The sequence below is a fragment of the Monodelphis domestica genome, chromosome 4 (assembly GCF_027887165.1).
Source record: "Monodelphis domestica isolate mMonDom1 chromosome 4, mMonDom1.pri, whole genome shotgun sequence".
In the NCBI taxonomy this organism is placed as follows: Eukaryota; Metazoa; Chordata; class Mammalia; order Didelphimorphia; family Didelphidae; genus Monodelphis; species Monodelphis domestica.
The window spans coordinates 186,452,205-186,472,590 of record NC_077230.1 but is presented as its reverse complement, the minus strand read 5'-3'; the positions used below and the strand labels follow the sequence as shown (position 1 = coordinate 186,472,590).

The 20,386-nt window shown below is 35.7% G+C and overlaps 1 protein-coding gene across 2 annotated transcripts in view; it reads left to right on the top strand.

Annotated features, from left to right (window-relative positions):
* The window catches only part of CHN1 (chimerin 1), a 275,820-nt gene that overhangs the window by 228,702 nt on the left and 26,732 nt on the right, over positions 1 to 20,386 (top strand). For both annotated transcript variants that reach the window (XM_007494411.3, XM_056794021.1), the window contains one exon: positions 15,171 to 15,255. In XM_007494411.3, coding sequence (XP_007494473.1) covers positions 15,171 to 15,255 — 85 coding nt within the window. The remainder of the gene's footprint in view (positions 1 to 15,170; positions 15,256 to 20,386) is intronic.

Here is a 20,386-nt window from a genome sequence, read left to right as displayed (position 1 = left end):
TCACTATACTTAGCCTGGGAATACAAATCAGGAAAAAATAACCCTTACCTGAAGGAGCTTACAGCCTAATTGTGGAAGACAATACACAAAGCACTGTCCTAATTTCTTGTAATACAAATAAGATATAGACAGTTCCTGCCTTGAAGGAACTTACAGTCTAAATGGGGAGTTTTTCAGTTGTTTAGGTCTTGTTTGACTCTTCCTGATCCCATCTGGGGTTTTCTTGGCAGAGAGACTGGAACCCTTCCCTTCTCTGACTCATTTTACAGGCTAGGAAACTGAAGCAAAGAGTGTTAAGTGACTTGCCCAGGGTCTCACAGATGAGTCTTTCTGACTTCAGGCCCAGCACTCTATCCTCTATGCCACCTACCTTCCCTATCTAATTGAGGAAGGACCCTCTAGTCCTCCATTCAAAGAGGAGAAGCTTTTGAGGGTACTGAGGAAGTGCTGAGTACCAAAGCTGAAGCAGTCTACTTGATGATGTGACTTGTGGTGATGAATGTGTCCCAAGGGAAAGCATGATATTCATGGAGCTCAAATCAAGCAGAGCAATGGAAGGAAATGAATACAATAGCATGAGAACATAATTTATAAATTAATATACATATATACATGTTCAAAAAAATTACTGATAGGGAGGCACAATCCAACAAGTTTGGGGATCCTCTAACAAAATTGTGAAACAATTTACATTGTCAGCAAAACCTAGGAGAATTCTAACTGACTTTATTCTTGGTTTAAAAGCATTACCGTAAATTTTGCTAACATTGCAGCAGTTTTCCATTTGTTGTTTAGTCATGCCTGGTTCTTCCTGACTCCATGGACCACAGCTATCCATGGTGTTTTCTTGGCAAGGATACTGTAGTGGCTTGCCATTTTCTTCTCCAGTGGATGCAATGGATCTTTTTATCTGACAATCAGAGATTAAGTGTCTTGCCAAGGGTCACACAGCTAGGAAGCATCTGAGGCCAGATTTGAACTCAAGTCTTCCTAATCTCAGACCTGGCACTCTATCCACTGAGTCACCTAACTTCCTTCTAGGCATACAGAGTTTAAATGGCTTGCCCAGGATTATATACCTAATTTATATAGCTAAGAGTCTGAGACTGGATTTGAACTCATCTTCCTGACATCTGACCCAGTTAAAGAGTAATGTCTATGATCACACTCTATCGTTGTCATAACTCCTTACCCTCTTATTATTCACATTAACTTGAGGTTGTGTTGCTCTTAAAGGTTCCCCATATTCTTTGTAGCTATCCTGGCATCTCTGAAGCCCTTTGTAAGCTGAATCAAGCTGAGATAAAAGTAGAGTAGAAATAGCCTCAGTGTTTCCTCCACAGTGCCCTTCCTCCCTATAGAATACTTTTTTTTCCTTTAAAAAATACTTACTTTCCAAGCAAAGGACAGCCTCTTTCAAAGTGCATCCAAGCAGGATTCAACAATATCTCTCCTTATACAAGATATTCATAGACTTCTCTAGCATGGATTCCATCTCTGATCAAATTCATCTCACAGAGGAACCCCTCTTCAATATTTAGAATCAAATTTACTTCATGCCCTTGTTAGGGCACTTAGAAGACTAAAGCTGGCAAAATGTTCGTGAAGAACAAAGAGCAGAGGACAAAAGGAGGACTCTATTCCCCCAAGGACAGAAGGAATTTTATGGAATGTCTCCCTGGAACTCATGACCACTGGGGACTATGCACATACCAACATACCACCACTACAGACCTGGAGCAGCCACTATTGTCTTCCTCTAATCCATGCCCATTTATTATTTATAATTTCCCAGCTATCCAAATAGATGTGTTAAATCAACATGAATAGATGGAAGGTCTGGCAGCTCTCAATCCAGTTATGCTGGAAAAGGCAGTTCAAATTCCAGAAGACAAGAGACATCCCAAATCCTTGAACTCCTCTGGCTGAATGAGGCATTTTGATTAGGTTCCAAAGGAGAAATGTGGGACAGGAGGTTCCATGCTGCTTAAGAAAAGTGGAATCAAGGCTGAGAGCTTAGTCAGACCCAAAAAATTGTTTCTGCATACTGAATGGCACAAGGTACTAAGGGGTAAATGATCTCAGAAAGACTCCATGTATCTTGGGAATATGGCATAAATCTGTTAGAAAAGGGGCAGTCAAAGGGTGGAAAGAGTCTTAAAAACAGGGAGATTTGTAGTGGACAAAAGACTTACATTTTTAGGTGGATGCTGCCCTTGGTCGGCATTTATAATTAAAAATGGCAATGGATGTAAAAAAAAAAATACTTACTTTCCATTTTAGAATCAATACTAAGTATTGGTTCCAAGGTAAAAGAGCAAAAAGGACTAAGCAATTTCTAAAGTAGGGAGAAAAGAAATCACTGGACTATTTATAACAAATCATACTATGGTGTCATTATTATGTTACAGATTATATTATATATTTTCAAATGATAACAAAGAAAAATAAAAGAGTTAGCAGGACTTTTAGAGACCATGTACTCCAACATCCTCACTGTAAATCTGAGGCCCAAAGACGCTGATCACAATGGCAGAAAGTGACAGAGCTAAGATTTGAACTTGGGTCTTCTGACGCCAAACTTGTGGTTTCCACTGAACCACACTATGGAAGTATACTTGCATAGAGAAAGGTCCAAGAGCAGTTACAAAAACAAAAACAAAAAAAGCCTCCAAAAATAAAAACAGGAAGAATGCAAATAGATTTAAAAGAACACTTTTCCCCTTCTATGAAGTCTGACCCCTGAAGATTTACTGATGTTCAGAAAATAAGTTGAATATATTTTTCTCTTAAAATCCATACTGATAATAAATTTTGTCAGGATTTCTTCTCTTTTCTCTTGCCTCCTTAATTTTTTTCTAAGATGGTGTTTGGCAGGAGTAAGGGGTCAAGAAATCTGGGTTAAACTTCCCATCTATGCCACTAACTAGACATAAATCATCATCAAATAGTCTAGCCTCTCTAAGCCTCAGTTTCCTCTCCATAGAATAAGCTGGTCAGACTAAGCTCTTTTTTAACCCTAATGACTAACTAGAGGAGCAAGAAAAGACAGAGAGAACAAAGCAACCTCAGCGAATCTTCTACATCTGAGATTCTCATCTCTCCTTCAGCTGCTTGCTTGTTTTCTGTGTTTTGATAAGTCAATAGGGCAGGGATGGTGCTGTTTTATGTGTTTTGTAAAGAGCTGTCACCAAATAATATACAATAATGCCCTTGTTTTTGAGCATGGAGCTCAGAGGCTCCCAGTCATTTTCCTTAGATCCTGCAATAATATATTGTCCTTTGTATTCAGAGATGGGACTGCTGCAGCACAATGAAAAACATACTAGATTCCAAGTCAGAATACCCAAGTTTGTGATATGTTTCTGCTATATAATTTTAGAGAAATCACCTAACCCTTCAGTTTCCTTACCTGTAAATTGGTGATGATAGAATCTTCCCTATTTCCCAGGCTTGTTGAGATGATCGAATGAGACACTTTGCTATAAAGTTCTTTGTAAACTCTAAAGCTAATGACTATTAATATATATATACATATATATATAGGTTAATTCCTATGAGCTGATAGATTGAAAAACTCAATGCATTTTGGCTATCCTTGCTTATAAACACACAAATTGTTTTGAGGATATAGCCCTTCATACAGGGTCAATCAGTGGCTAAGACTCTTACTTAGTCAGATGGTGCTCAAAAAAAAAAATTATCCCACCAGTACTTGCTGCTTGGGAACAGGTACATGGCACAGTGGATAGAGTGCCAGGCCCAAAGTCTAGAAGACCTGAGTTCATATATGACCGCAGACACTTCCTAACTGTATGACCCTGCGCAAGTCACTTAATCCTCTTTGCCTCAAGTTTCCTCCTCTGTAAAAATGAGCTGAAGAAAGGAATGGCAAACCACTTTAATATCTTTTACCAAGAAAACCCCAAATGGGATCCTGAAGAGTCAGATACAACTGAAACAACTGAATGATAACTAAATAATAACACTTGGTGCTTGCCAAAGTAATCTGCATTTGCCATCACTACAATGATTCCACCTGTCCTTTGCCTCTCTCTCTCTGTTAACATGATTCCTATTTTACATTATCAGCACACCCCCTCTTAAAGCCATTCCTTCCTCTCTAGCTCATTTTACAGATAAGGAAATTGAGGCAGATAGGGTTAAGTCTCTTGCCTAGTGTCAAACAGCTAAGATGTGTCTGAGGCCAGATTTGAATTCAGGAAGATGTATTTTCCTGACTCCAGGACTGGCACGTTATCCACTGCCACACCTCTCTGATCTCTGTTGAACATTAAGTAATGAAACAGATCTATCACTGATAGCTCCTAGAGTACAGATATCCACAAACTGAGATGATGCTTATTGCTCTGCTGTGGAAAATAGACCAGGATAAATGGCAAATCAACAAGGAAAAATTGTCTGTAATAACTATAGGTCAAAAACTAGTCACCAACATGCCTCCATAGGACCATAAATTTCAAGCTACAATGGATCCTAGAGGTCTGTTAGTCCAAGCCCCTCGTTTTATAGCTGAGGAAGCTAAGAACTCCAGAAATAGTGACTTGCCCAAAGTCACGAAGCTAATAAGTAGCAATGTTGGGATTCAACCCCAGATTCTTTTTCTTCTAATCAAGTGCTCTGCTACCCTGTTGCCTCCATATTAAAGACTAGAGATACACTACAATGTCAGAAAGTAACTTGCCCAAGATCATGTAGCAAATTAGCTCCTGAAGCATGTAAGCTGTATCTTTGACCTTGTGGCCTCTCTGCCCAGATACCTATTGAATAATTGGTATTTTATTCTCTCTCTATTCTAAATATACTTATATCTGGACTTATTTGATTCCCTGTTAGAAAGTGACGTCCTTATGAATGGGGATGTTTTCATTCTCTGTATCCCCAGGACCTAGCAGAGTTCCTGGGACATACAGGGCACTTATCTATGGTGGTCACAGCAAATACTGTTATTTGGGGGGGGGAATCAGTCTTCTTAAAATTCTCGGTATTTGTTAACATTATCTTTTAATGGGCTTTGCAAATGAAGGCTGTTTTCTACTCAAGCTCCACTAGGTCTGTCAGAGTAGATTTAGTCACATTCTTGATGATGACTCTGTAGGATAATAGAATTTTGAGCTACAGGGAATAGATCTTCGAGGTCATCTTGTCTAACTCTTTTATTCTGGGGATGAAGAAAGTGAAACCCAAAGAGTCCCAGGGACTTACAAGTTCTCCTTCTTGATACACAGTGGGGATGCTATCATCAACAGCAGAACATGTATTAGCAATATTTTTTCATATGGCACCATGTTTAAAAGGACCTCATGGAATATAACTCTAGAGACCATCTTACATATCTCCTTCATTTTACATTGGAGAAAACTGAAGCCTAAACAAGTGAAGTGACTTGTCCAAGTTTTACACACACACACACACACACACACACACACAATTTATGACTTCACTGTTGTAGGGAGCTACCAATGCAGATCACTTTGTTCTGAAATTTATGGTTTTAAAACCTTACTTAGAAGGGGCAGCTAGGTTTCTCAATAGATTGAGAGCCAGGTCTGGAGATGGAAATCCTGGGTTCAAATCTGGCCTCAGGCACTTTATAGCTATGTGTCCTTAAGAAAGTCACTTAACCCCAATTGCCTCTCCCTTACCACTTTTCTACCTTAGAACTGATATATGATATTGATTCTAAGATGGAATGGAATGATTTTTTTTTAAAAAGCTTGCCTAGGAACACTGAGAACTCAAGTGATTTTCCCAAGGTCATACAACCAAAATGTGTTAGAAGAGGGACTTGAACCTAGATCGTCTGCCCTTCAAGGCTAGCTCTGTTTCTACTATGCCAAACTGCCTCTTTTGCTCAAGGTTATACAACTAGTGAGAAGGGACCAAGCTAAGTAAATGCTGAGTCCTGAAAATATTAGAATTGCTAACTTTGTTTCTTAGAAAAACTAGTGATAATGCCATAGATTAATTTCCGATCTTTTCCTTGTTCGTTACTACAATTTGCTTTTCGGTAAAGAAGGTATAAACGTTTTTTTTGTGCAGTATTATGAGGCTATTTGATTCATCTCTCATTTTTTCTCAATTTATACCAATGTGGCTGCAGATTAATATAAGGTCTAATATTAAGCTTTATTGCACTTATGCTGCTCTTTTTTAAAAATAATGTTTTCCATAATTAAATGTAAAAACAATTTTAACATTTTTTAATTTTTTAATTTTGCATTCCAGATTTTCCCTCCCTCCCTTTCCCCTCTCTCTGAGATGGTATGTTGCTTTTTTTTTTTAGGCAAACATATTCAAACTTCTTAAAAAGCCACTGATGTTTAAGCTAGATCTTCATAATGGGAATTGGGTACATTTGATATAGAATGGGTCATTTTCTTAAGAATTATTCAACCTCCCCTAGAGATAGGAGGTTCTGGGTTCAAATCTGCCTCAGACACTTCCTAGCTGTGTGAACCTGGGCAAGGGGTAACTCCAAGCCTTAGATCTTACCATTCATCTACCTTGGAACCAATATACAGTACTGATTCTATGATGGAAGGTAAGGGTTTAAAAAATAAAAAAATTGTTAAACTTTTAAACTACTCATTTGACAGAATTTAGAAATTCACCATCTTGACATCTTACCCTTAGTGAATTTTCCCCAAAATATACTCAAAGGTCCTTACTGGTCATCATAGGGAAGAGAAACATGGAGTATGGAACTATTGGCTCTGAGGTCAGAGAGTCTGGAATCAAAATCTGGCTCTAAACATATATGGGGAACTTTGGGTAAAGTTGCTTAACATTTCTGAGACTCAATTTCATCATCTGTAAAATGAGTTAATTAGTTATCTTTGAGGTCCCTTCCAGAACTAAATATAAGATTCTTCTAAAGATATTTCCCCTACTATTTCAGTCTTCTTTGAAAAATAAAATGATTATAGAAAACATCTATTTATATAAAAAGTATTAAAAATTGAAGTTGAAGATTCTGTGATAACATTTTAGATAAACATAATTTTAATTGGGAATCATTCTGAATTATGAGTTTTATCTTTTCTGACATTGTTTATAATGTAATATTTGAAATGAAGGCTGAGCCAACAAAAAGGTTGCTATGAGAACCTTAATATTCTTGTTTTCTCATTTTTGGATTTCAAATTCATTACTGTTTATAATACAGCAGACTTTTTATAGTGGATGTGGCCATACATGCAGAGTATTTCAAATGAGATAATGTTTGTAAATTGTTTTACAAACCTTTAGTAAGTCTATAAATATTGACTATTATCAGCTCTTTTTATTACTCATGGAGAAGTACCACAAGATTGGTCTGTCTTTTTAGAAGAGATCTTATTGGATTCTATCCTGATTCCTTTATAGTTCTATTAGGTGCCACAGATGTTGCTTCTGGCAGTGTTGAACCTCCCTATGATAAATCATGACAAAAAGAAACCAGTGTATAAACCACTCAGAACCTGCAGATCCTTCTTGATCAGCATCTGTAGCAAACAACTCTAGGGCCTAGTGCTATTGGTAATTTTCTCTGGCCACTTTGTAGTCCACCTTGTCTAATTGCAGTGTTAGTCTTTACATAGATAACAATCTAGGATTGACACTGTCAATTAGTCTGTCACCACATCATAAAAAGAGCTATGCTTATCTGCCCAATTGTCTTGCCCTTTTCAGTTTTTGGAGTGTTATCCTACAACATTTTATGACATTTCTCTGATGAGGGGCACTTTTTATATTTGATATATTTGATATTTCAATTAATTCTCTCTCTCAGTGTTTTTGAGAGCATATAGTCTTCTGGAAGTGCCAATAACCTTCCTATGGTATTTAACAATATGGTAGAAATGAACATCCTTTCCTTAATACTACAAATCTCATATTTATGTTGAGAAATTTAAATCCCCTTTGGGTAAAGGAGGTGAACTTGGAGTCTGGCTACTAATACCTATTGGTCATTATCATATGAATTATGCCTTTTCTTTTGTCTTTTACATTAGCTAAAATGCACCAAGAGAGAAGCTTTGGAAAGACTCTAATCAAGCATTCATGTCTAAAGCATGAATTGCCTCTCAGAGTTACTTTTGACCTCACTAGAAATAAAATCATCTTGATGTAGTTGCTCTTTTGCAGGATATTATCATTAAAGCATCTTCTCATTCCAGAGGAATTCTTTATTTCTAAGATACTGTAGTATATTTTCTTAATAATCCCAACAAGGAGATATATTAATAATGTGAATGGATGTATAGTTCTCTCTTCTTCATAGGAGGAATGAGCCCCTCAGGTCTTCATCATGGGCCAATGGGCAGAGAGAGAAGGGATTTAGCAGTGGTAGTTGAGAATTACATCTCAAAGGGAAGCCACAACTCAAAATTCAATTTGTATGTTTCCTTCCATATTAAAACATTAATTAAAGTGGAATCATTCAGTATCTGGAGGTTGATAATAGTTTTAACTTTCTAGAAGGGATCCAAGAACCCAGAAATTTTTTTTCTACATAATTCAATGCAATACATATTTATTAAGTGCCTACTATGCATTTGTGCTAAGCACTAGGGATACAAAAACTGACAAAAAACAGTCCCTACCCTTATGGAGCTTAGAATCTAATGGACAAGACCATACATAAACAGAAAGAAAGAAAGAAAGAAAGAAAGAAAGAAAGAAAGAAAGAAAGAAAGAAAGAAAGAAAGAAAGAAAGAAAGAAAGAAAGAAAGAGAGAGAGAGAGAGAGAGAGAGAGAGAGAGAGAAAGAAAGAAAGAAAGAAAGAAAGAAAGAAAGAAAGAAAGAAAGAAAGAAAGAAAGAAAGAAAGAAAGAAAGAAAGAAAGAAAGAAAGAAAGAAAGAAAGAAAGAAAGAAAGAAAGAAAGAAAGAAAGAAAGAAAGAAAGAAATGAAAAGTTATATTCAAGATAAATAATAGCAAACAATTAAAGTAAGGAAAGCACTGAAAAAAAAGACAGGTTGGGAAAGTTTTCCTGTAGAAGATGGGATTTTAGCTAAAGTTTATATATACAATTTACTTATAGAGGAAACCCAAAGGCCCTCACTTAAAACTTGTTTCTTCATACTTTACATATAGTTCTAAGGATTCATGATTGCCAATCCACAGCAAATTAGAAAAATTAAATTAGAAAAAGATGCTGAGGGTGATGATGGACTTCTAAAAGCAGGCAAGGTGAGAGAAGCAAGATGTTACCACCGAGAGTCCAAAAACCTGTGGGGAAGAAGAAAAACTTTTAAAAAGCAGACAAAAACTCAGAACTCAAATGAAATATGTCAAAGTGCTCCATAAATTGTAAAACCATAGGCAAATGTTAAGTATATGTAAACATGTGGCATTTTATAGTCATTCAGTGCAGGAGCAAGAAAACCATCAAATAATCCATTTAGTTCGAGTCAAGAACACATGTGATAACCAGTGGAATCATGCCTCAGCTATGGGAGAGGGAAAGGCGGGAGGGAGAGAGGGGGAAGAAAAGAAAACGATTTTTGTTTCCAATGAATAATGTATGAAAACGACCAAATAAAATAATGTTTAAATTAAAAAAAAAAACAAAAAAAACAACTAAATAAAAATTTTAAAAGAGTTTATATTCTTTACAAAAAAAAAATAATCCATTTACCTCTATTACAAAATATTACATAAGGTTTATCATGAAGTCCCTGATTTATCAATCCAAGAATAAATGATTCTCAGCCGACTCAGCTTAAGAAAGCAGGGAAATGTGGAAGTATCTTTTAGAAATACTTCCATTCAAATGATGAAAATATGAAGTTTGGGTGTTTAAAGGCAAAGTTTCATTTTGAGTAACTGGCTCATTCTCTAGTAATGGCAAATAAATGAGAGGTCACCATTTCATGCTTATAATATTTTTTAAATATACAGATAATTTTTAAAGTGACAGCTTAGGTGTTCTAAGGTAAAAGAAAAAGGCTTTGTTTGTTGACAGGGTCAAAACCCTGATGAGCTCAGGGTCTATTGCAAATGGCTGGCTATCTTATACTTCAACTGTTCTGTGAATGCCAGTGAAATCTTGTTTTTAACAATAGACTTTTTTGTGTGATTGGCAATTAAAATATACAAAATAGGATATTGTAGTTAATAGCTGCATTAAATCAACATGAAACTGTTTGCAGGTGCTAGCTTCCTGCCCTAAGGATTTAAGATGTTTCCAGTCTACAGAATGAAGCAACACAATCAGTATTATTCTGAACTGGAGAATTTTTGCTCTTCTTATTTTCTGAACTTGTATAACCAATTTGATGAGTTGTTTTTTTCTTATTTCTAAAATGTAAACTGTGCTGTGTGGATGACATAATACAAATAATATAAAATAATAAAAATAAATGATATAATAAAATAAATACATAATACTAATGACATAAAACAACAAGTATGAGACATTTGAAGATAGTACTTGAAAGTAGGGGCAGTACTGTGGGCACCCAGCCTGAACTCTGAAAGACCTGAGTTCAAATACAACCTCAGGCACTTCCTAGCTGTGTGACCTCGAGCAAGTCATTTAACCCTGTCAGTCTCAATTTCCTCATCCTTAAAACGAAGTAGAGAAGGAAATGGCAAACCACACTAGTATCTTTGCCAAGAATACTCCAAATGAGGTCATTAGAAGTCAGACACAATTGAAACGACTAAAGTCTGAACAACGACTCGTTGAATGTAGAACAGTAGGAAGTGGAATTAGGTTCATTGGCATGAACTCTCTTAACCAGTGCAAGTCAATACCTCTCCCACTTATAATCTTAGAGTGTTGCCCAGAGCACTGGGTGATTAAAATTGAGTTGTTCAGTATGTGTCAGAGGCAGGATTTAAACCTAGGTCATCCTTGTTCCAGGGTTCGTTCTATCTATGCAGGATTATATATACTCTATCTCATAGCAAGATTATCCCAAATATTTTCAATGAAAAAGAAATAATTTCTAGAACTTAATGAACACTTGCATACAATGAGATGTTTTGGGTGTGTGTCATTTTGTCCTTTGATGGGCTTGGTTTTTGTTTTTGTTTTTTACTCTCTAATTTTAAGGCAATACAAAAAAGAGACTTCCTAATTTGGAGGCAGTGTTCAGTTGTCTGAATTAGTTCTCATTTAAGAAAAACAGCCAAAAGAGATTGCAATCATTGGCATTTACAACTACTAGCAAATCAGTGTCAAATTGCCATTGGAAAGGACACAGGCTCCCCTTTCAACATCTATGATGAACTCAGAAAAAGAAAATCAGAATCTTTCTTCCACTTCTTTGACTGAGAGAGTAGCAATACATTCATCAATTCTAAAAGATATTATTTAAGAGGAAACACAAAGAATAATCCAGTGTGGTTATATCCCTTTATACAGGGATTCTTAACCTTTTCTGTGCCATGGGCCCCCATGACAGTCTGGTAAATCCTATAGACCCTCCTAAGAATGTTTCTAAATGCATAAAATAAAATGGATAAGATTACAAAGGAAATGAATTCTTTTTAATTATCAAAATATTTTCATAACAAGTTCAGGGACCTCTGATTAAGAACCTTTGCTTTAAGATTTAGGATCCTGGTGTGACTTTCAGAGACTGGGAGGGAATTTAGAGATCTTCTTTGAAATGAATCCGTGACTCATTTAACTTAAGTTCCATTAAACTATTAAACCCCCTGTGCAAGTGTCCTGGAGAAACAGGGGTCATAATGCAGAGAAAATAACCTATTAAGAATGCAAAAATGAAACAAGACATATCCTGTTCCTTAAATAAACTATCTGTAGGCTTCTAATACTAGGTAACATATTTCTAGCACAGTTTCCTGGGGAGTTAAGCTACATAAGCTAAAGGGAAAGGTAAAATTTTTATCTTCACCAAAATGACTTTGTATGCTTTTGTAAAAATCTACCTACAGATCAAATTTTTAAAATTAATTCCCCAAAGATTTATTTCACAGACTAGTATCACATAATCTTAAAGTCAGAGAAAATGGGTTCTCTTTAAAGAGTTACATAAACATTTCCTTAGAAAGTTTCTTATAATAGTTACTGTGACATCTCACTACTTAATAGATGTGTGATCTTAGGCAAGTCATGGAATATCCTAAACCTCAGTTTCCTCATTTGCAAAATGGGGCTATTAATATCTGTAATACCTACCACACACAGTTGTGACGTTCAAATATATAAACAAACCTTAAAGCATTATATAACTTTCAGTTATTCTCCATCCCTAGCAAGGGCTGGCAAATGGTCCTTTAGGCCAATGGTCCTATAATGTTATTATAAAAACAAATGTTTATGACATCTACATACACGGTAGAGATACATCATGAGTAATTCCTATGAGCCTCATCAAGACTTCTTGACCACATTTATTAATCTTGTCAGAGAATTTTAAATTTCTTTGTCTGTTTTGTGGAAGAGGAGAAGGAAAGATAAGAAAGTATAAATGAAGTCAAGAATCATTTATTAAGTGTTTACTATTGAGCAGGCACTGTGCTAAATACTAGAAATACTAATACAAACAGTTTCTGCCATCAAGGAGCTTACATTCTAATGAGAAAGATGCCATATAAAAGAAAGTTGAAAAGCAGAGGTTGGACTGGGGAGAGATGAGGTCACCTCAACCTCAACTCTGGACATAGTAGAGATAATTCAGAAGACTCAGGAGTCTAACCTGGAGAGAAATGAAGTCATGAAAGGTCAAGGGGTCCACCTTAAGATAAAGGTTCTGGGAAGAACCAGCTAATCAGTGGGAAAGGGTACAAGGGAGGAGGATGCTTCCAATGGAAAAAATCCAGGGGTAAAATTAATTTTGGTGGGGAAAGAGGCTTCTGTGGCATGATAGAGAAAGTCCAGAGATTCAAGAATATAAACTAGAAAGAAATAAAGGTAAGATTACTAAATATATTGGAGGTATCTAAATAAGCCTACTGAATATTATTATTTTCTACCAGAAATTATCAAAGTCAAACATAGATGATAATAAAAGGAGGGTAAGTCAGTCACATAGCAAGATTGAGTGACAATGAATAGGTAGCCTGAGTTTTGTAGTGGTACTCCTGTGATACTAGAACAACATGAGAGCACCCAGCTTATTAGATAGAACTTCTATAACATTAACCTGGGACCCATTAACTTGTTTTTAAAATATTGTGATGATTATATTTCAATATAATTGGTTTCTTTGATAATACTATATATCTTACCATGAGCATTTAAGAGCATTGTTATGAGAAGGGTTCCATAAGCTTCACTGGACTGGAGCTGAGACTCTGGCTCAGGCCAAAGTGGTCTTTGACACAGAAAAAATTAAGAACCTCTGATCCTTAAGGATTTCTGGGGCCATGGAAAGAAAACTTGGGCAAGAGCCTCAGTTCTGATTCAATGCAGGAAGCACCTCTACTAATAACATCATGGACCTACCAAAGTATTATCCAATTCTGAGTTCAAATTGCTTTTAAGAAAGTTTGCCACCCAAGGGCATTCCTTAAAATCCTAAAGCTAAACCATGATGCTGGTGGAGGGTGCCTCTGAACTGATGATATCCTGTCCATCCTGCCCCAATAGAGCAAGGTAAAATTATAGAATAAGACTACTTGTGTACTGCTTATTTTGTGGAGGAATTCTCAAGAGCTTCAACAGTGCTTTCTGTACTCCATCCAGCCCTTTTATAATACCACAAGCTAGAAACATCTTTTACTATCATTCCAGAAACTTCTGTGTTTTCTCAGGACTGTGTCCTTAAATCTCACTGCACAGAAACATAAAAGGAATTATGGACCACACAGCAGTTCAAAGTCCATGCAGCATCATGAAACTGATAACAAATCTGTTAAATGATGCCTGAGGCATTCACCCAATGACAACCTTCACATGGGTAGAGAACAGGAGAGACCGTAGGTCATCTTTCAGGCCACCCACAATCCACACGCATAATGCTGCCAACATCAGTACCACTGGTTGCTAACAAAGGAAATCCATTGGATGACTATTTATGGACCTACTCAGAACCTAGGTGGAACTGTAATATTGACTATGAATTTCATCATTTTTCAGTAGGGTACTTAAGCAAAAATGTTTGTTAGGGATGTATCCATACTTTTGAACTAAGTATTATATTTGCATTTGGGGTTTCTATTTTCTGCTACAGAAAATATACCTATAGAATACATAAATATGATATAAGGAAAAATAACTAACTTCTCTAAAAATGTTCATTTTTGTTTTAACTTCTTACTATCTTTCTAAAATTTCATTTGTTCTAGCCTTGCATGGAGATCTTAAATTCTTATTAATATTTTTAATTAGTGTGTGATTTTTTTTCTTTTAAAAATCCCATTACTGGGATAAGCAGAAAAATAAATGTCTTCACTTTTTATCTTTCACTTCTCCATTATGCCAGCATTTTTTTCCTTTTCTTACAAAAATTATTTTGCTCTCAGAAAGAGTTCTTCTGATTTACATTCCTCTTTTTCCATACATATAGATGTCTACTGGGATTTTTGGCATTTAGCTCTCCACTCTCCTTCAGAGTTCATTTCCTTTCCAGGCATAAGGATAAATAAATACAGTAAAACCTTCATTAACTCAAATACTTAGTAAACAGACATTCTGGTTAATCAGATTTTCTAGTCAACTGAAACTATTAAAAACAATAAACACTTACGGTGCTAAAAATCTTTTTAAAATACAATAATTTCCATTCCTTAGAATAATCAACACAGTTGTCCTTTTGATGATTTGGGATCTTCTAGGGCCTTGATATCAGTCAACAAGTATTTACTGTCATCCTAAACTTTGGTGTTCATGAACAGTGCTGTAGCTTGAGGAGGTAAAAGATAAGGGACTGAATCTTTTCTGAGCCCCAACAATTGCCTGAAATGAAAACAAAATTTTTAGAAAATGGCTTTTCCAAACAAATAACTGGTATTGAGTCGTTCTATTGCAATACCTCTCTTAAAGATGGAAATCGGGACAACTATGTTGAAAGCAGAATTCTGGTGAGTTGGGTCCCAGTTAATTGAGGTTTTACTGTATGCCACCATTTCTTTCAATTTTCATATGGCCTTTATGGCTCACTTATGAACATAACTGTTTTGCCTGTGAAACAACCTCCTCATCTGTGTGTGTTTCCCTTCCCTCCCCCCTCCTCTACTCTCTTTCAGGTCCATACGTTCAGAGGTCCACACTGGTGTGAATACTGTGCCAACTTTATGTGGGGTCTCATTGCTCAGGGAGTGAAATGTGCAGGTACCACCTCTTCACTCTTCTCTTCATCAAATAACCCTAATGTTCATCAATAACAATGTATGGTGGGCCAGCACTTGGGCTCCCACTTTGGGAAGGGATGGGTCTTATATTTTGTTCCCACTTCCTCAAGGGAAAGCATCCTTCCTTTTCGCTCATTGCAGGATTTAGATAACATGACTCAGGCACTGAGATTGTGATTTGACTTTCAGAAGCTGAAAATTCTAGTGGTAGTTTTGATACTGACACAAAATGGCATATGATTTCAGTCATTATCTTATCTATGACTCTTTTTCCTCATCTGTAAAATGGGGATGGTAGTGCTGACTTACTGCTTCCTTTATAGTGATAACCTTAACAAAAAAAAATTATAAGTCACTTTTCTGACCTCAAGGATTATGTATGTTTGTGGCTAATAATGAGTGTCAGTATATTCTGGCATTCAGATGCTAGACTGGAAGGATAGTCAGCTTGTTTAGAAAAAGATAGGAACCTAGTTGAAAGCAAAGTAGCTATATTTAATATGTGCTTTTGATGTTCAAGTAACTAAATTTATAAAAAATGATGTCAAAAAAGGCAATGTACAGAGAGCTACATTTGTTGCCTTGGCAACTGAATTTTAAAGGTAACGTGTTAGGCTGATTTTTTTTCCCTGTTAAAGCACTGCAAAATCAGATTGAAACCTTTTTTACCCAAAAAAAAAAAAAAACCTATGAATTTGCCCAAGATGAATTATTTGTTTTATCAAAAAAAAAAAACTCACAAAAAAAAAACCTTTGACTAAAAACACTGAAAAAGCATTCAGTCCTTAATATTTTCTTTGCAACATTTTAAACTCTTGTATATACAAGAATCCTATTTGTGAATTATAGCACTGCTGTAATTTTAAGATTCACCCACTAAAGAAATGACCTATTCAGAGATTACTTGAAATACTTTTGTAACATGAGATAAAGTCATTATTCAAATCACATGAAATTCATCTCTATAGAACTACTGTACTCTGAACTAGGCCTTTATTGAAACCATTCTGAATTCTAGCACAGACTTTTTTCTTTTCTAAAAACATTTGTCTCATTTTTATTTATAATATTTAATCATAGAGATTTCTTTATGCTACCTAAAAATATAGAAATAAAAAATCACTTCCTATATGACCTTTAAAGTATGCTTATTTATTCTAAAGCATTCCTGACAAGATGGTAAAAGGCAAAGAAAATGGATAAATTTTAACTGAGACCATTCAGAAAAGTTTATCATTCTGAATATCCTTCTCTTTTTTGTGAAGTGACTTTGAAGTCCCCAATGCAAATGGAACTTTCATTGCCAAAAATACCCAGTAAGTTCTGGGCCTTCCTTTTTTCTTATTTATAAGTCATTTTTTATTTTTTCAGTAGTTTTAGGTATATATGCATTTTTTTAAATCTTGGTTTACTTCACTGAGTTCTAAAAGTCCCTGTTCTTTCCAGTTATTTCTTGAGTCCTTTAGAAACATGTCGCTAGGAATTAGGAGATATGGGTTCACTGCCTCTTCTGGGATCCACTTGCATAATATTGGGCAAGTCATTCAACAGAGCTATCTGGGTCTTGATTTATTCATCTTTGAGAATACAAGGTTATAGTAAATGTTCTCCAAGACTCTTTCCAGCTCTAATATACTATGAAGCAAATTTCCACATTTATATAACCTTTCATAAGCTACTCAAGGACTTCCTAAAGCAAGGCTCATAGTAAGAAATCCATGGATGTTGGCCATTGACTCTAAGGTTTTTATCAAAGAAAGCTGAAAATGGGATTTGTTTCACTCTAAAAAGATACCAAGAGCAATATTTATAAGTCAGTTTACTCAGTAGAGCAGAAAAAAACACCTTAGCTCTCTGAATTGTGATCCCTCTGTAAGAGAAGAGCCTATTCTCAAATAGTTCTCTTCCCAAAGTTCTCTTCCGACTACGATAACACCTTTAAAATGAACAGGGACAAATGGAGGATAGGGGTATAAAAGACTATCTACATTATTATTTGGAATAGCATAAAAGTGCTTCTTTCAAAGCATAAAACACTCTACCCAGGAAATAATGGCTTTTAATAAAGCCAGCTTCCAGGTTAAGCAGCCCTATCCTGTGGAACCTCTTTCTTGTTTTTCTGAAAATTTTTATATGCCTGAATAATCTTTAGCAAAACTCCCAGACCACTCTTTGCCTGAAGTAGTGAAACAAAACAAAACAATTGACAACAGCCGACATAGGAAATCATGAGAAAGAGAAATATTCCTTCCTTCTCTGGGAATTAGCATCAACCGCCTCTTACAGAATGAAAAGAATGAATGAACTAGAAGATGAAGACTCATAAAAAATGTTCATTTGTATTATAACTTGTCCTTGAAGCATCATTCCCTGGTATTGCCTGTATGATCTGAATCTCATTAATTTGAAGCATAAGAGCAAATCAACCTTTAAAAAAAGACTCAGAATCAGTTCACCATTTTTCCATGACAACTGACTACATTTCCAGAACAATCATTTCTTATATCCAGGCAAAGCCCTGCCTCTCCCTACCATACCCCTTCCAGGTTCTCTGTAAGATACACTGCACATTTATCCCCACCCTGTCGTAAAACACAAAATCCAGAGAGTAAAAGGTGAGTGTAGCATTATGGGAAATAACTCCAGAGAAAAATATCAGGCCACAGCCCATCACAAGATAGAAGTATTTATGTAAACTGGATCCTCGAGACAGCTTGCCTTTGTGCTAGTTCCTTTTATCAAGGGGCCATCAAGGCAGCATGAAGTTCAGAAGGATCTTTAAAGCCCTATTCTGCCACGGGCATCAATTTTGCCTCTGTTTTTGAACATTGTTATCAGGCTAGCGCAGTTTTTGTGAGGAATCAGAGTTCACAGCTGATGGCTACTTGCTCTTGCCTCATAGCAGACAAGCTGGCCACTTCAAGACTGAGGGGCAGTAGTAGGCTTGGGGCTGAGCATCCTACAGCTGACAGAAGCATTTGACAAGGCAGCATGGTCCTTGGTGCCAGTGTGAATCTCTAAATAGCCTTTACAGCATCTGGTAATAAAGGGCAAAGTTGCTTTTTTTAAAAAAAGACAGTATATTTAGTCTCTCAATTTCAAAATTCTCCTTTCTAGCTTTCTTTAAAGCTACTAAAATGATACTACTATGGATTATAGAATTATGACTTAGCCCTGATGTTGGTATTGCTACTGCTACTGAAATATTTTTGACAGTAAAGCATATTGGCCTTTGAAAATAAAATTAATTTGAAACCTATTTCATTTGTCAGAGAGCATAAATAATTTCCCCAAATGGATACATACTTTTTTAAATGTAGGACTTGTGAGATGCAAGTTTATGGGTTAAAGAAATTCACATCTCAGTCAATTGCAAGTACTTATTAAGCACTTACTATGTGCCAGGGACTATGCTAAGTACTAAGAAAATAAAGGCAAAAGACAGTCCTTGATCTCAAGGTCTAACGGTCTAATGGGAAAGATAACAGGCAAACAACTCTTAAAGAATCTCATATGTCCAGAGCATTTTAAGAGGTTCCCCCCTTTTTTAAAGAACACTGAACTGTCAGAATATAGTCCAAGTTTCACTGCTGCTATTGTTCCTTGCTAGAAAAAAATCAAATGAAAAGGGGGTATGGTAATTTTTAAAAAATCAGACTGCATTATATACCTTTTGCCTAAGGATCCTGATAATAAGGACACTTGAGCAGTTACTTCTAACTTTTCACACACTTAAACTCTCTCTCTCTCTTCTCTCTTTCTTTCTCTCTCTCTCTCTCTCTCTCTCAATTGCTATTCATCATAATAAAATGCCTTTATTATTTAACATGCCATTTTCCAAGTTTTTCTCTGAAGGAAATGATTTTAGGTTTTTCTAATGATGAAATTCAAACATAATACACCAGATATGGTAGCAGTTTAATGTTGAAGTTTTTTAAAAAATGGAATCAATGCCTTTGATGTAAAATGTATTTATTCACTATACCTAATAAGAGTGCATCATTATAACCTAATGGATAAGTGCTTAAAATCCTGTGCCTAAAATTACTCTTTGTTTTTTGAAGATAAAATTTCTCTTAATGGGCAAAATTGGACAAAAATTATTTTCCTCAATTTCAAATGTTTATTCTCATATATTTGAGTGCATATTAAGCTGTTTCTTTTTGTACAAAGAAAACCATTCATTGACATGCATTTACTGAGTTGCTGTTATGTTCAAAGCATTGTGCTCAGCTTTCAGGAGACAAAAATAAAACGTAAGCAGTCTCTCTCTCCTCAAGAAGCTTGCATTCTATTGGAGGAGTAACCAGAACAATTAAAAAAAATGTTTATTCTAAGTTACTTTTAGCTTGTAGGGTAGAATTGATATAAATGGCTTAGTTCTGCCACATGGAGGGCGGAGTTATGTCATCACTTCATTCCACTAACAGAGCTAAGTCAACAGGAGCTTTTTCTCTCCAAAAGTTTTCTCTGCTTCTTTGACTTGAAGCATAATTTCTACTTGAGGATTCAAGGTATGGAGTATGCAAAAAGATAGGCTGAGTTCAGTGTTCCAAATGAGATTCTTTTTCTCTCCCCAATATCTTATCCTCAAAGAATGAAATAACATTTAAATTGTGCTTTTTCAATTCTTATTTTAATGCTCCATTCCTAATAATATTTTTAGATGGGAGAAAAAACATGTGGTTTAATATCAAGCTACCACACCTGACAACAATGAAGAGATGCAGCAACTGAAATGATATTCCTTCCTTCCTCTACCCTTGCCCCCTACTATTTGTAGTGTAGTACTTCCCTGGGGTGAGAAATAAACCTTCTAGAAGTTATATGATTTTATAAATAAGTATAAAAACCAAATAAAATCTTACTGGCAACCTAAAGTATTGATATTCTGCCAGCTCTAAAACAGCAGTTTTTTTGAAAGAGCTCTGAACTACCATATAGCAATCTGAACTTAGAGAAATAAAAGGATGCTTTATTATAGTGACTCTTAAGAACTTCATGCTGGAGCTGCCAAAAATCAGGTCTTTAAAATTGACTACAACATTCAGATGTGTTATGTTTTCTAGTAGTTCTTTTTCTTTAATGAAATAAAAGAATGGCTGTCTAAA